This window comes from Somniosus microcephalus, chromosome 10 (genome assembly GCF_052327205.1).
Source record: "Somniosus microcephalus isolate GS21.2 chromosome 10, FLI_Smic_1.0, whole genome shotgun sequence".
NCBI classification, from domain to species: Eukaryota; Metazoa; Chordata; class Chondrichthyes; order Squaliformes; family Somniosidae; genus Somniosus; species Somniosus microcephalus.
The window spans coordinates 81,603,117-81,620,549 of NC_140996.1; the positions used below are offsets into that span (position 1 = coordinate 81,603,117).

The 17,433-nt window shown below is 45.2% G+C and overlaps 1 protein-coding gene across 1 annotated transcript in view; it reads right to left on the minus strand.

Annotated features, from left to right (window-relative positions):
• Nucleotides 1-3,295: 3,295 nt before the first annotated feature.
• The window catches only part of abhd13 (abhydrolase domain containing 13), a 90,173-nt gene continuing 76,035 nt past the window's right edge, over nt 3,296-17,433 (minus strand). The window contains exon 2 of the mRNA XM_085998635.1: nt 3,296-6,743. Within this exon, the coding sequence (XP_085854761.1) occupies nt 5,690-6,703 (1,014 nt within the window). The 5' untranslated portion in view covers nt 6,704-6,743 and the 3' untranslated portion in view covers nt 3,296-5,689. The remainder of the gene's footprint in view (nt 6,744-17,433) is intronic.

A 17,433-nucleotide genomic window follows, 5' to 3' on the forward strand; every position in this document is an offset into this window, starting at 1 on the left:
TGTTTGGACCAAGGCTGTAATGAGGTCGGGAGCCGAGTGGTCTTGGTGGAACCTAAACTGGGCATCCGTGAGCAGGTTATTGGTGAGTAAGTGCCTGTAGTCCTGTGTTGCAGCTTCCCCAGGTTGGCACCTAATTTTTAGTTACGCCTGGTGCTGCTCTCGGTTTGCTCTTCTTCACTCCTTATTGAACCAGGGTTGGTGGTAATGGAGGGATATGCCGGGCCATGAGGTTACAGATTGTGGTGCTGCTGATGGCCCACAGCACCTCATGGATGCCCAGTTTTGAGCTGCTAGATCTGTTCTGAATCTATCCCATTTAGCATGGTGGTAGTGCCACACAACACGATGGAGGGTGTCCTCAGTGTGAAGACCGGACTTCATCTTCACAATGACTGTACGGTGGTCACCGCTACCAATACTGTCATGGACAGATGTATCTGCGACAGGTAGATTGGCGAGGACGAGGTCAAGTAGGTTTTTCCCTCGTGTTGGTTCTCTCACCACCTGTCGCAGGCCCAGACTGGCAGTTATGTCCTTCAGGACTTGGCCAGCTCGGTCAGTAGTGGTGCTACCAAGCCACTCTTGGTGATGGACATTGAAGTCCCCCACCCAGAGTACATTCTGAGCCCTTGCTACTCTCAGTGCTTCTTCCAAGTGGTGTTCAACATGGAGGAGTACTGATTCATCAGCTGCGGGAGGGCAGTAGGTGGTAATCAGCAGGAGGTTTCCTTGCCCATGCTTAACCTGAAGCAATGAGACTTCATGGGGTCCAGAGTCAATGTTGAGAACTCCCAGGGCCACTCCTTCCCGACTATACCACTGTGCCGCCACCCCTGGTGGGTCTGTCCTGCTGGTGGGACAGGACATACCCAAGGATGGTGATGGAGGAGCTTGGGACATTGGCTGAAAGGTAGGATTCTGTGAGTATGACTATGTCAGGCTGTTGCTTGACTAGTCTGTGGGACAGCTCTCCCAATTTTGGCACAAGTCCCCAAATGTTGGTGAGGAGGACTTTGCAGGATTGACTGGGCTGGGTGTGGCGTTGCCCTATCCGTAGCCAGTGCTGAGGTTGATGGCGGGTGGTCCGTCGAGAGCGCGACTGGGGGGGAAAGAGAGAACGCGACTGGGGGGGGGAAAGAGAGAGAGCGACTGGGGGGGGGGGAAAAGAGAGAGAGCGACTGGGGGGGGGGAAAGAGAGAGACGGGGGGAAGAGAGAGACGGGGGGGAAGAGAGAGACGGGGGGAAGAGAGAGACGGGGGGGAAGAGAGAGACGGGGGGAAGAGAGAGACGGGGGGAAGAGAGAGACGGGGGAAGAGAGAGACGGGGGGAAGAGAGAGACGGGGGGAAGAGAGAGACGGGGGAAGAGAGAGACGGGGGGAAGAGAGAGACGGGGGGAAGAGAGAGACGGGGGGGAGAGACGGGGGGAAGAGAGAGACGGGGGGAAGAGAGAGACGGGGGGAAGAGAGAGACGGGGGGAAGAGAGAGACGGGGGGGAGAGAGAGACGGGGGGAAGAGAGAGACGGGGGGAAGAGAGAGACGGGGGGAAGAGAGAGACGGGGGGAAGAGAGAGACGGGGGGGAAGAGAGAGACGGGGGGGAAGAGAGAGACGGGGGGAAGAGAGAGACGGGGGGAAGAGAGAGACGGGGGGAAGAGAGAGACGGGGGAAGAGACGGGGGGGAAGAGAGAGACGGGGGGGGGGAAGGTGGCCCAATGGACCCCTGCGAAGGAAGGAAGGTAGGTAAGCTCTCCCTCCCTGTCCCACCCCCTCACTCTTTCCCTCCCTCACCCTCTCCCTCCCCCGTCTCTCCCTGCTTTACTCCCTCCCTCCCCCTCCCTCCCTGCTTTACTCTCTCCCTCCCTTTCCCTCTCCCTCCTCCCTCCCTGCCTCTCCTCACTCTCCCTCCCCCTCTCCTCTCCCTCCCGTCTGTCTGTTGACTGTTCCCCTCTGCCCCTCTCAGTTTTTCTGCCGTTTTTTGTCTCCGAGCTCGCCGGCCGCTCAGGCTCTGTATCGAAATCATCTTGGCGCCGGTGCCCGATTTGCTACTCCAGGCCCCGCCGTCCGCCCGCTCTCCGGGCCAAGGTAAGAGCCGGGCTCTGGCCCCACACCGCCAGGGATCAGCACCCGAGGAACCCGCCCGCCGCCCAACGTGAACAAACACCCTCCTCACCTGTCACGGAGTTGAAGTCTCCAAAAGCGGCCACGGTGCCCCGGGCCTCTTCCCCCGTGCATTCAGGCCGCGCGGGGAAGAGAAAGAGACTGGGGCGGGGTGAAGAGAGTGAGACGCCGCCGTGCACCTGCTCCGTGCCGCCACCGCCGCACCAGCCTTTACTAAGATGGCGGCGGTGGCGACGCTCGGCTCAGGCCCGCCCCTCCAGCCTTCACAAAGATGGCGGCGATCGCGGGCCGCTTGTTGACCGGGACGGGAGGTGCCTAGCTCGGGCGTGAGTGCGGAGGAGAGGCCCAGGCTTCGAGGCCTACAAAAACGGTGAAAGGTAGGAAAATTATAGAGGTTAGAGAAAAGATGTACAAATTAATTAACTTTTTAAAAAAACAATGTGTGTTTTAAAAGCAACTTTTTTTTTGCTGGAAATGTATATTTGAAAAGAAACACGCAGAAAGCGGGAAAAAGAAATGAAGAGTTTGGAATCAAGATGGTGGCCACTCACCTCATTTCAGAACGATAAGGCCCGCCCACACACACACACCGATTGGTCAACCGTCATGTCACTGAAGCGTAGGATTGGCCAATCGTCCCGTCACTCGACTATAGGAGGGCCCACGCGACAAACCCGCCCCCGCGACGCAGCTATTGGTCGACCGTCGGGTCGCTCGACCGTACGATTGGTCGACCTCGACGTCACTCGATGCTAATGAGCGGATAATGAGCGGAATTTTGAACGTTTTTTGGATGCCGCAGGCGCAATTTTTGTCTCGCCGAAACGTAAATATGCTTATGACCGTTCTGGAATCGTAAGCTTTCTTTTGATGTAACGCACGTGTAGGTACGCTTTATAACTTTAGAGTGTATAGCCGGACAGACAGACAGATCGACCGCTTTTATATATAAAGAAGATAGGTAGATAGATATGTGATTAAAGAGCCCAAGTTTCTGCACTCTTTCCTCGTAATTCAATCCTTTGACAGTCAGAATCAGTCTTGTGGCTGTTCTCTGCATTACCTTCAAGACTTGAGTATTTTTTACATCTTGATGACCAAAGCTGTTTTGGTCATCAAGATCACAGTAGTGATAAAACAAGACTTTTACAAAAAAAAAAATCATTTAAGACTAAAATGCAAAGGCAAGAAAGTTTATTTTATGAATATACAGGATCAGAAAATTGTAGAACACATGTAGCCTTACTGTACCAAAAATTAGATACGTAAAAGCAGAAGTACAGTACCAGGCTTTGCTAATCTTCATAAATAATTCCATTGTTTCCGTTCCATATGACACTAAACATCTGTTATTGCCATGACCAACAATTTTCTGTGCACTTTAGAGACTAGGGAATTGTAGTTTCAATTAAATCTTTTGGAAGAACTGAGACAAAGAGGAATACGCCTGATAAGTCTGCAACCAGGCATCCTAAAGCCTTCCAGAACGCTTATGAGCATTAGTTGAGACAACTATCTGGACAAAAAACTATTTTGCAGAACTACAGAAAACAGCTTCTGAAGTTTTCAAAGCAAAATCTGTCTTTTACATCCAGCACTGTATATATTAATAAGAAATCACATTTAAATTTAGCAATACTCCTGGTATAGTAAGTGACTAAATATGTGATCATATAACAAGGTACCAACTCATTTTCAATCGGAATAGCCATTATAAATAGGTGAAGTGGCCTTCAATCACTTTTCCTCAATGACCACAATACTGCTGTTAAACTGATCAGAAGTTGAAGGACATTATTGCACAATGGAAGTTAAACTTCTAACTCTCATTAAAAATGCTGTATCTCATAAGGCTTCTATCTCCAATCATTTAAAGGTTGATGACAATCAATTGCACGGAGTTAATTCAACAAAATGCAGATGCAAGAAAAATGTGATGCACTTTTTGAACACATTTTTTCCAACAAAAATGAATTTGAAGCAGTGCCTTGTTTGTCACTGTCATCAGCCAGCACCAAAAGCACATTCCAAATCACCACTTCCCTCATCAGGGAAGTTCGTCACTGCTTGTGGAGTCTCTGTATTATGACCTTGACTTAAAGTACTTTACCCAGAGTAAGACACAAGGTTCAAAGTATTTACTTGATAACAGCAACATCAAGAACCTCAACCCGAAAAAGAGGAGAATGGAGAAATTTGACAATTATCAAGTATTATCAAAGCTCTGGCTGATATTCCCACTCTAAAGTTGGTTTTTCTTAGGAGAAACTCTACAGGTTACAATATTTCCATGCAAGGGGCCTTCATTTTGCTGGAATTGGCAGACACAATAGAAGGCAGATTTCCTTTTCTAAAAAAAAGACCCAGATGTGATACATTCAGAATATGCTATTTGGTTAAGTAATACTGTCTTGGAATCTGTGTGTGGAGCAGTAGTTTTCAACTCTTGTGTTTGTGAATTTAATATTTTAAAGAGGTTTGAGAGTTTCAATGCAGCTTTTTAAAAAATAAAAACAGTACAGTACTTAGTATTTTGGTTCTATGTAATGAAGCCCTTTTTGGCCATTGTAGGGTTTTAGACAAGTTACACAAGTAAACTAGATGATTCAAGATAGCAAATTTGTGGAATCAGGAACAAGAAAAAAAGTGATACTCTGTAAATGTCAGATTAAGTTCAAAAGTTGAAACAAATGCATAGATTAAAACTATATTAAACTGTCTCTAAGCACTAATACAGTGGATAAGCCTTACAATAGTTATTACAGAAAATGGCATTTAGTGCTAAAATTAGAATTTACGCATAAACTGTTACTCACAGGTCATGCTTTTTAAATTGGAACAGTGGCCTGATTTGGTTCCACAAGAATCCACATCAATTTAGCCTATTCAAAATTTTAAGAGAAATTGACTTTCAGACTATTAATATCTGCTAGGTACATTTAACGACAACTCCAGATAAGATTTTGATTGAGGTGCAAAGCACAGGACCAATAGATTAATTCATAAGATAAAAGTTAGTGAAATAGTTAAGGAAACAAAATTTCAAAATGCATAATCATTTCTGTAATATTTTTAAGTTTTCTAATGGTGCATAATTTTTTATTTCGGCAAAGTAATGTCCTGAAATGCAATAACTTTTAACAATCAGGATAAACTGGCCTGTTGAATTTAACAGCTCATGGTCCATGTGCAATTATTTTCTAAAACTGAAAGCTACAATACATGCGCTGTATAGACAATTCTGACATATGTAATGAGACTTCCAGTTTCAAAATTTATCGCTTACACAGAAAATTAAAAAACATGAATTCGGATGGGGAAATAATTAAATTAATGGTTAGTTACATATAGTGCTCACAAAAGGAAACCATTTTACGTTACAGTTTGAACAACTCAGCTGATCAGATCAACAAAGCTCTTTATGAAACATCAGTATACTTTTCTCATGCATTGAAACAGGTAAAAATGTTCTACAATTGGGGATAAAGTAGCAAATAAGGACTTTCCAAGTTAATGTTCACTTTTGTGTACTTACACATTTAAAAGTTACATCATGTACAGAAGAAAAAAAAGTTATATTATTGTTACATTAGATGTGGTTTTTATTTCTTCATGTGAATTGTTTTTTAATAACTCTTTGATGAATTGTTCAAGAGCAGCAAAATAGCCCTGGCATTGCCAAGTGTCATTGTGAGTTCCATCTGGAAAAATTACCAGTCTCTTAGTCCGTGATGTAGACAGTTCGCACAGTTGCTTCATCATGACTGGTGGAATTAACTGGTCTGACAATCCAGAAATGAAAAGAGAAGGCATTCTGCACTGTGCAATCTTGTTGTAGGACAGAAATTTGTTCTTGTAGCACCAGAGTGGAAGATACCTCATGGGAAAGAAGGAGAACAAAGTGCTGGCCATGTGTGGGATACTGAGGAATGTGTTCTCAATAACTATTGCAAAAATCCGGTGCGGATTCTCCGAGGCCAGATGAATAGCCACTGCTCCGCCCAAGGAGCGGCCAAATAAAATTACTTTTGTTTTATCAAGATCTGGTCTAGTCATGACATAGTCCAGTACAGCCTCCGAATCCAAGTAAAGGCCATTTTCACTCGGTTCCCCTTCACTCCTTCCGTAACCTCTATAATCTACAAGTAATACATTAACTTTCAGATTGACCATCATCAACAGAGCATTTTGTATCCTGTGACCAATATTACCTGCATTTCCATGAAAATAAATAATGGTTGGTGAATATGGCGCATTATCTCCAGTGTACCTCAACAGAATCAAATTAAGTCGGATTCCATCTTTGGTTTTAACAAAGAGGTTTTCATGTGGGATCCCAGTAGGCACAGGAATGTACAAACGTGACGAAGGTGGTTGCTCTGGAAAGTAGAGGAGTACATCTTGGAATTTGTACAATATACCTGCTACTGATGCAAGTATCAAGAGAAGCAAAAGGATGCCCCCATATAGGTGAAAGGTTAAAATCAAAGCTAGCAAAGAAATTCGGCATAAACTCCAGGACCACGAGATCAAAGCAATCAGCCATCTCCTGGCATATGTCCATGACTTCCATGTTTTTTCCATCATAGTTTCTTTCAGAGGCACTAACTTTTCATGTACATCTGTTCTATAAAAGAAAACCAGAAGAATCAGACAGTTTATCACCTTCAATGCTTGCTACACAATCATTCTTTGAAAGACTGAGAACATACTAAAATCAATTTATAGCTGGTAAATATTGTTAAGAGTACCGAGAATGCAGAGGATGCTACATACTGAAGTCTTTACTTTTTTAAAAATCTGCTACTGTAGTAAGTTAAGCACCTAGCTCACAGGATCATTAAAAAGCATACTGAACACTTTGTTGTGTAGTATATGGGTTATGTCACAAAGAATTTTGCTTTTACATCAGCTTTCATTTTTATTTTATATAGAAAAGGAGTACAAATGTATATTTTCAAATGAGGAAAAAGTCAGGGAAAGCTCTGAAATAAAAACATGCACAAATGGCAATTTAAACTGAAAACCTGCTGCTGCATAATTTAATCAAAGAACATTTTAAAAAGCATAACAGCGCACTTGAAATAAATGCTACAATATGGGGAATATCACACTCCAAGATGGCAAAACTTCTAAGGGATAGATTTGACAGGCAGACTTGAGAAGGCTTGCAACTCCATAATGGTACTTAGGCACTCCTAACATTTTCAATAATAAATGCATTGTCTTTACAAGTGTCATTTGGAAGTTTACATCAGACTTAAGCAAAGGTCAGAGTAGAAAGAAACAGGGTGCAGCCCTGCAGTCTTCAGATACAATATTTTCCATGTAGTAACTCCCTGCCTTCAGTGACAGAAGTGTTTAAGCTTTCTGTCTTTGTAAGCCACTTCGGTGCGGATCATGGATGTTCCCATTAATTTGCAAGTATCGTGTGGCTGGTGCTAACAAACCTAAAGTGTTATAATTTAGGATTTATGCACAAATGCGGCAACAGCACTTAGAACAGTCCTTTCCAAATCTCCAGGCTCACATTATTCAAACAGAGCAAAACTACCAAGTTGCCAGGGTTTGATGAGTTGCCTGCACATGGCTCACAGACCACAGTATGGACACTCCAGCAATACAACTTGTACGTTTTGGCTTCACTAGTTTTTCTCCAGTAACATTGTTGAAGCACACAGGGAGATACCGTTTCATGTGTCCTGCAAATCAGAAAGTGAAACTCTGGGTGAGACATTCAATTTTCCTTTATTTTGGGTAGGGAATGGTGTAACTTTCCAAAATGAGAAGCTGCCTTTCCAAAACGTGTAAATATCTTGTAATTTCCACTTAAGTAGTATGAATTATACAAATACTGCACTGATTTTACATAGAATTGCCACGCACTGAAATGTAACTTTTGACACTGGTACCTTTCTCCTCTTGCTTCCTTCAGCTATACTTTTAGCTGAACCCTGCAGTAAAATTACATTATACCATATTTGCTTGGCAAAAATCGAAGTTGTAGAAAATTACCGCCGAGGAAATGGAAAAAAACATGGCCGTATCAACACATTCAACATCTCAATTCTAAGATTTTTCTGTGCATTTTTAGAACACATGAACAATATGGCACTAACACTGTACATACAAACATCTACACCACCACCATCTAACTCACGGTGAGAATACTATTCAGTAATGACACACCGATTATGTTTGGTGGGATGCTTGCTGAGGTGTGGTTTACAATAATTTCAGGTGAGGACTTTACGATAACTCTCGTGATTCAACTTCAAGCTATCTTATGGTTTGTATTATGGCAAACAGGAACCATCAGTCAAATTCTCCGGTCACCAGTCATCCTCCGCCTGGCTGAACTTGGTCTCACATTGAACAACTTCTCCTTTAACTCCACTCATTTCCTCCAAATCAAAGGTGTTGCTATGGGTACCCGCATGGGTCCTAGCTATGCCTGCCTTTTCGTGGGCTATGTGGAACACTCTTTGTTCCAGTCCTACTCAGGTCCCCTCCCTCACCTCTTTTTCCGATAAATTGATGACTGTATCGGTGACGTTTCCTGCTCTCGTCCTGAACTAGACAATTTCATTCACTTTGCCTCCAATTTCCACCATTCCCTCACCTTCACATGGTCCATCTCTGACTCTTCCCTTCCCTTCCTCGACTTCTCCGTCTCCATCTCTGGGGATAGGTTATTGACCAATATTCACGACAAGCCCACCGACTCCCACAGCTACCTGGACTACACTTCCTCCCACCCCGCCTCCTGTAAGGACTCTATTCCATTCTCGCAGTTTCTCCGTCTCCGCCGCATCTGCTCCGACGATGCCACCTTCCACACCAGTGCTTCCGACATGTCTTCCTTTTTCCTCAACCAAGGATTCCCCTCTACCGTGGTTGACACGGCCCATGACCATGTCCGTTCTATCTCCCGCACTTCTGCTCTCACCCCTGCCCCTCCCTCCCGGTACCACGATAGGGTTCCCCTTGTCCTTACCTTTCACCCCACCAGCCTCCACATTCAACGGATCATCCTCCGCCATTTCCGCCACCTCCAAAGTGATCCCACCACCAAACGCATCTTGCCCTCCCCTCCCCTTTCAGCATTCCGTAGGGACCGCTCCCTCCGAGACACCCTGGTCCACTCCTCTATCACCCCCAGCGCCCCTTCGCCTGGCACCTTCCCGTGCAAGCGCAGGAGATGTAACACCTGCCCTTATACCTCCCCCCTTCCCACTGTCCAGGGCCCCAAACACCCCTTCCAGGTGAAACAGCGATTTACTTGTACTTCTTGCAATCTAGAATACTGTATTCGCTGCTCACGATGCGGTCTCCTCTACATTGGGGAGACCAAACGCAGATTGGGTGACCGCTTTGCGGAACACCTCCGTTCAGTCCGTAAGGGGGACCCCGAGCTTCCGGTCGCCTGTCATTTTAATTCACCGCTCCATTCCCACTCGGACCTCACCGTCCTTGGCCTCTTGCATTGTTCCACGGAAGCTCAATGTAAACTCGAGGAACAGCACCTCATCTTCCGATTAGGCACTTTACAGCCTTCCGGACTCAATATCGAGTTCAACAATTTCAGGTCAAAACCTCGGCCCCTATTACATTTTTACTTATATTTTTTATCCACACCTTTGTTTTGGTTTTACCCTCCCCCCCCCCTTTCCTTTTTTCCTCTCTCCCACATGGCAGCTGTCTCCCATTCTGCCAGCGCATTTCACACCTAATCTAGAGCTGTCTTTTGTCTCCACTAGTCCTATCACCATCTCGTCTCGTTTTGAATACCTCTTAATGTCTCTTCTCTTTTGTTCTCTCCCAGCCCAGCCCAGCCTCTTAATCTATTTAATTCCCTGTGCCTCTTTAGTCTTGATAAAGAGTTTTGACCCGAAACGTCGACTCTAATTTCTCTCCACGGATGTTGCCTGGCCTGCTGCGTTTTTCCAGCATTTTCTGTTGTTAAGTCAAATTCAAGCGCTAAGTCCAGTCCACACTTCCAGCTTTATTAGAAAGATGAGTGATCTAGATGACAGGTTAGAATCATAGAATGGTTACAGCATGGCAGAAGGCCATTCGGCCCGTCGAGCCCGTGCCAGCTCTCTGCAAGAGCACTTCAGCTAGTCTCATTCCCCCGCCCTTTCCCCATAGCCCTGCAATTTTTTTTCCTTCAGGTGCTTATCCAACACCCTTTTGAAATCCGTAATTGTGTCTGCCTCCACCAACCTCCAGCATTGCATTCCAGGTCCTAACGACTTGCTGAGTAAAAAAGTTTTTCCTCATGTCGCCTTTGGTTCTTCTGCCAATCACCTTAAATCTGTGTCCTCTGGTTCTCGACCCTTCTGCCAATGGGAACAGTTTCTTTCTATCTACTCTGTCCAGACCTATAATGATTTTGAACACTTCTATCAAATCTCCTCTGTTCTAAGGAGAACAACCTCAGCACCTCTAATCTATCCATGTAACTGAAGTCCCTCATTCCTGGAATCATTCTCGTAAATCATTTCTGCACCCTCTCTAAGACCTTCACATCCTTCCTAAAGTGCGGTGCCCAGAATTGGACACAATACTCCAGTTGAGGCCGAACCAGTGTTTTATAAAGGTTCATCATAATTTCCACGCTTTTGTACTCTATACCTCTGTTCATGAAGCCCAGGATCCCGTATGCTTTTTTAACTGCTTTCTCAACCTGCCCTGCCACCATCAACGATTTGTTCACATATACCCCTAGGTCTCTCTGTTCATGCACCCTGTTGAGGATTGTACCCTTTAGTTTATATTTCCTCTCCTCATTCTTTCGACCAAAATGTATCACTTTGCACTTTTCTGCGTTAAATTTCATCTTCCACATGTCCGTCCATTCCACCAACCTATGTCCTCTTGAAGTCTATCACTAGCCTCCTCACTGTTCGCGATACTTCCAAGTTTTGTGCCATCCGCAAATTTTGAAATTGTGCCCTGTACACCCACAAAGTCATTAATATATATCAAGAAAAGCAGTGGTCCTAGGACTGACCCCCTGGGGAACCCCACTATATACCTTCCACCAGTCATTAAAATAACCGTTCACCACTACACTCTGTTTCCGTCACTTAGCCAATTTCGTATCCATGCTGCCACTGTCCCTTTTATTCCATGGGCTTCAACTTTGCTAGCAAGCGTATTATGTGGCACTTTGTCGAACGCCTTTTGGAAATCCATGTACACCACATCAACCGCATTGCCCTCATCAACCCTCTCTGTTACCTCATCAAAAAACTTGATCAAGTTAGTTAAACACGATTTGCCTTTAACAAATCCGTGCTGGCTTTCCTTAATTAATCCACACTTGTCCAAGTGACTGTTAATTTTGTTCCTGATTATTGTTTCTAAAAGCTTCCCCACTACCGAGATTAAACTGACTGGCCTGTAGTTGCTGGGTTTAGCTTTACACCCTTTTTTGAACAAGGGTGTAACATTTGTAATTCTCCAGTCCTCTGGCACCACCCCCGTTTATAAGGAGGATTGGAAGATTATGGCCAGTATCTCTGCAATTTCCACCTTTACATCCCATCTGGTCCTAGTGACTTATCTACTTTAAGTACAGCCAGCCTTTCTAGTACCTCCTCTTTATCAATTTTTATCCCATCCAGTATCTTTTCTACCTCCTCCTTCACTATGTCTATGGTAGCATCTTCTTCCTTGGTGAAGACAGATGCAAAGTACTCATTTAGCGCCTCAGCCATAACCTCTGCCTCCATGCATAGGTCTCCTTTTTGGTCCCTAATCGGCCGAACCCTCCTCTTACTACCCGTTTACTAGTTATATGCCTATGGAAGACTTTTGGGTTACCTTTTATGTTAGCTGCCATTCTATTCTCACATCCTCTCTTTGCCCCTCATTTTCTTTTTCACTTCTCCTCTGAACTTTCTATATTTAGCCTGATTCTCAGATGTAGTCTCGACCTGACAGCTGTCATACGCACACTTTTTCTGCTTTATCTTACTCTCTATCTCTTTTGTCATCCAAGGAGCTCTCATTTTAGTTTCCCTGCCTTTCCCCCTAGTGTCAATGTACCTCGACTATACCCGAACTATTTCCTCTTTAAAGGCAGCCCATTGTTCCATTACAGTTTTGTCTGCCAATCAGTGATTCCAATTTACCTGAGCCAGATCCGTTCTCATCCCACTGAAATTGTTCTTCCTCCAATTAAGTATTTTTACTCTAGATTGCTCCCTGTCCTTTTCCATAGCTAATCTAAACCTTATGATACTATGATCACTGTTCCCTAAATGTTCACCTACTGACACTTGCTCCACTTGACTGCCCTCATTCCCCAGAACCAGATCCAGCAGTGCCTCCTCCCTCGTTGGGACGGAAACGTACTGATCAAGAAAGTTCTTGTGAACACACTTCAAAAATTCTTCCCCCTCTCTGTCTTTTACACTATGACTATCCCAGTCTATATTAGGATAGTTGAAGTCCCCCATTATCACTACTCTATAGTTCTTGCACCTCTCTGTAATTTCTATGCAAAGTTGCTCCTCCATATTTTTCCCACTAGTTGGTGGCCTATAGAATACAGCTAGTAGTGTAATAGCACCTCTATTATTTCTTAACTCTAGCTTTCTGCCCTTGACCTCTCCAGGACATCCTCTCTCTCCAGCACTGTAATATTCTCTTTAATCAATACTACCACCCCACCTCCTTTCTTTTCTTCCCTATCTTTCCTGAACACCTTATATCCAGGAATATTTGGTACCAAATCCTGCCCTTTTTTGAGCCAGGTCTCAGTTATCACCATGACATCATATTCCCATGTGTCTATTTGCGCCTGCAGCTCACCAACCTCATTTACTAAGCTTCATGCGTTTACAGACATACACTGTAAACCTATCTTAGACCATCCTGTGTTCACTCTTAGTCTGACCCCACCCAATACCTTGCTATTTCTTACTTTAGTGCCATCAGTCTCTCCCAATCCTTTGTTTCTCCTTTCTAATGCTACATCCTGGTGCCCATCCCCCACCAACTTAGTTTAAACCCTCCCCAACAGCACTAGCAAACCTCCCCACGAGGATATTGGTACCGGCTCTGTTGAGGTGCAACCTGTCCGGACTGTACAGGTCCCACTTCCCCCAGAACCGGCCTCCTGCACCATCTCTCCAGCCACACATTCATCTGCTCTATCCTATTTCTATACTCGCTTGCACATGGCACCGGGAGTAATCCTGAGATTACTACTTTTGAGATCCTGCTTTTTAATCTCTTCCCTCGCTCCCTAAAATCTGCCTGCAGGTTCTCATCCCTCTTTCTACCTATGTCGTTGGTACCGATATGGACCACGACCTCTGGCTGTTCACCCTCCCACCCTCAGAATGTTCTGCAGCCGCTCGGTGACATCTTTAACCCTGGCACCAGGGAGGCAACATACCATCCTGGAGTCACGTCTGCGGCCGCAGAAACACCTGGCCGGTCCCCTAACTATTGAATCCCCTACCACTATTGCTTTCCCTATCTTCCTCCTCCCCACCCCTGTAGAGCCGAGACCCCCGTGGTGCCGTGAACTTGGCTCTGGCTGTACTCCCCAGAGGAACCATCGCCCTTACCAGTACTCAGAACAGAATACTGGTTGGAGAGCGAGATGCACTCAGGGGACTCTTGCACTACTTGCCTGGTCCTCCTCTTCTGTCTGGCGGTCACCATTCCCTCTCTGTCTGCACATCCTTAGCTGTGCGGTGACCACCTCCTGAAACGTGCTATCCACGTAGCTCTCAGCCTCGCGGATGCACTGCAGTGACGCCAGCTGCTGCTCAAGCTCCGAAACCCAGAGCTCGAGCCCCTCCAGCTGACACTTCCTGCACACGTGGTTGTCCGGGACACGGGAAGTGTCCTGGAGGTTTCAAATGACACAAGGTGCGCATCCCGCGGGACTGAGCTGACCTGCCATGCCTTCCTTTATTCCACTATTAACTAACTTTACAGAAACTTAAGACCAAGATGTACCTAATTCAAGTTAATATATTAACAGTTACTAATCTTCAAGCTCCTGCTTTATCCCATACAAGCTATTTAACCCCAGCCCCTAAATTGAAGAGCAAAAAAAAAATGTGACATTTACCAACCAATCAGTTCCCAGCTGTCCTGTGATGTCACTCGTGGATTTTTTCCCCTCTCTGCTCCGTTCCCAGTTAGGTCCACTTTCCTCCTCGGCTGCTCGCAGCGAGTTCATGCCCCTCTCCGACCGCGCACTTTATTTACTTGCCTCTGCTCCGGTCCGGCCCGCTTTACTCCTCGGCTGCTCGGGTTCTCAACCTTTTTGCTTGAGGCCCCCCCACTCCCGTGTTGTAAAAATATCCCCCCCCCCCCCCGTAAAACATCACAAGTATTTTTCTGTATAAAAATGAGTTATTAATAGCGCTATTACACCTTACTTTAAGAATTTGTCATAAATTTGTATAAGCAAAATACTGCGAATGTTGGAAATCTGAAATAAAAACTGAAAATGCTGGAAATACTTAGAATGTCATGCAGCATCTGTGGATAGAGAAACAGAGTTAACGTTACAGTTCCGACGAAGGGTCATCGACCTGAAACGTTAACTTTGTTTCTCTCTCCACAGATGCTGCCTGGCCTGCTGAGTATTTCCAGCATTTTCGGTTTTTATCGTAAATTTACATTATGTGCCCATTTGCTGCCTAAGGTCTGCTCCACCCCATCAGCCATTTGCTTAACAGGTAATGAAGCAGGAGCAATACTCGCAGTGCTCACTACAGGTTCGCTTTGTGTACATTCGGTCGGACTGGACTAAAATTCCAGGTCCACGTCCTCCATTTTAGAAGCAGAACTTCCCACTTATCTCGATACCAAACCCCAACATGTTGAAAGCCAGCGACTTGGAATTAAAAGCACCAGTAATGACAGAGATGACTGGCACAAGAGAAATAAACAAGGCCTTGAGCAACTTTACCCACCTGACCTCATCGTCATAAATCCTTTAGTGACAAAGGCAGCCCCCTCTTTCCTCCACCCCAACCCTTTCACAAATAGCTGGCAAAGGACACGAGCGCCCAGACTAGCTAGGCCTATCCATCCGTCAGAGAAGCACAAGGCCATGAACATAAAGCTCAGAGTCTGAGGTATTTTCCCTATTTTCTCGCCTGTTTGCTTCACCTCCATTTTGTGTGCATCAGCTCCGTGCCTTAATCAACTATTTTCAGTGTTTTGTTCTTTTGCCTTTTTATTGCCCGATTCAAATAAACAACGGTTTTGGTGGTCAATTTATTAACTGCTCCTCTGTGACAGGCTGACTTGACTTTCACCTTGCTGTTCTTTCTTGTCGTTTGGTTGTGTTTAGTCTTATGAAGTAGTTCATCCATCTTCGAGTTCTGACGAAGGTTCAGCAGCCGAAGCATTAACCTGACTTTTTTTTCTTTTCACGAGGGATCAGTGTATTTCATGCAACATCTGTTTTTATTTCTTAGACTATCATCTGTCGCACTCCCGCTCCCCTCTGCACTTGGTTTAGTCCAAGAAGCTGCTTTTATACTGGTTTCTTGCTATTTTAGTTGCTGCCAGCTCCTGACATGTGGCTCTTGTGCTGCCGGCAGCAACTGCAAGGTAAATGTGCTGGATCCGCCAAGGCAGGTAGCTGGGATGCCATTTAAAAAAAAATTAAACTAGGTCTCTCCAATAGCTGGCCGGCCTGAATTGTACCTGGCAAGCTAACCGGAGATTGCCACCTGCTGCAGGAGAACCATATGTCAGGAGCCAGCAAGAAAGCAACATAAACAAGTTCCCTCTATAGCTGCTTTTACGTCCCAGATACCTAAATGGAAGGAACCAAGTCGAAACTGTTGTGTATGTACCTTTAAGAGAATAACTGGTCTCAGACTGCAGTACCAACAGTGACCACCCCTGTATAAAAGGCGCTAGTGAGCCTCTGTAGTTTCAGTTTCCCGATTGACTTCAATCAGTAAAGACTTGTTTTGTTCAACTCCTGCTGTCCGTGTCTCAATCATTCACGGACATAATACTGGCGACGAGCAGATACGAATTTACCTACAGTCTGCACCACCTCCTGGGATCCATTCCTGCACCGAAGTGAGCAGAGGTCGAGGCCAGAAGGAAGAAAGAAGCAGTAGAAACGGGCGTCGACCGTGGGCATCCGCCCCTGTGTTAGCGGAGTTGAAGATTGCTGGAGAAGCTGTCGAAAGTGGGGCCTGGTTCCTGTCGACGGTGCTTTAGCTAATCGGGCTGGTGGCAGGTAGTACACTGATCCTTCCTGGGCTGCGGCGTTCGCGAACTCGAGCGGGTGGCTTGCAACGGGGCCGAGCAGCGTTGTCGGGAAGAGGAGAGAGAGAGGGTGGAGCTAGGGTTGCAAAGGGGTGGAAAGTTTCCGGTAAATTTCCGGAAATTTTCCACGGGAAGTTTAGTTTGGGAATTTTGCCCAAAAAAGCACATGCTAGCATAATATTGTTTTTTTTTGTATTTCTTTTTTTTTCCCCCCCACAGGTCCTCTCTTAAAATTACTAACAGAGATGGAATCTTAATTATTAAGGAATTTCTTAATCAATATATGTTTATCTTCTTACTTGGCTTGTTTTAATAATTACAAGTTTTGTGTGTGACTGTGAACAAATGTGTCCTGATTGGTTGGATGAGTGGATGAGCGATTAGCTCCCTCTATTTGTAATATTTGCATATCGAATTGTGATTGGCCTGCAGGCATCTGTAAGACTGCTATAGTTTTTTTAAGATCCAGGTTAGGGGTCCTGAGGGAAGTCATTTTGTTTTCTGCTGATGTTGTGATGATGCAGTAAGTAAATCAGACTTTATACCAAATAAACCAGTTACTTGTTGAACTCTGTTGTCCTTCAATTTAAAATATACAAAATACACTATTGGTGATGTAGCGTCGTGTGTGTACAGGTCATGCTTCGATCACATGGAGCATTAGCAAAAATGTACTCATCCTGTTGCAATCGTGCTGATCGACCGCAGTTCGGCACAGAGATGAATGCCCTTTATTTCTCTGCATAGAACAATGCCACGTTTACCGTCGGATGTGTGGAAGCATTTTACCCCAGGCATTAAAGATGGAAAGACTGTGCACATGTGCAAACACTGTAGAAAGCCATATGTAAAGAATGCCACAAAGATGCAGCAGCATTTATCCAACGATCTTGGATCACAAAAAGGTCTTTGCAGTAGTTACTGACAATGCTGCGAATATGAAGGTTGCTTGGGCTCAAGTGGAGGAGGCCTACCCTCATATTACGTCTATTGGGTGCGCAGCTCATGGGCTTAACCTGCTCCTCAAGGACATCATGGGTTTG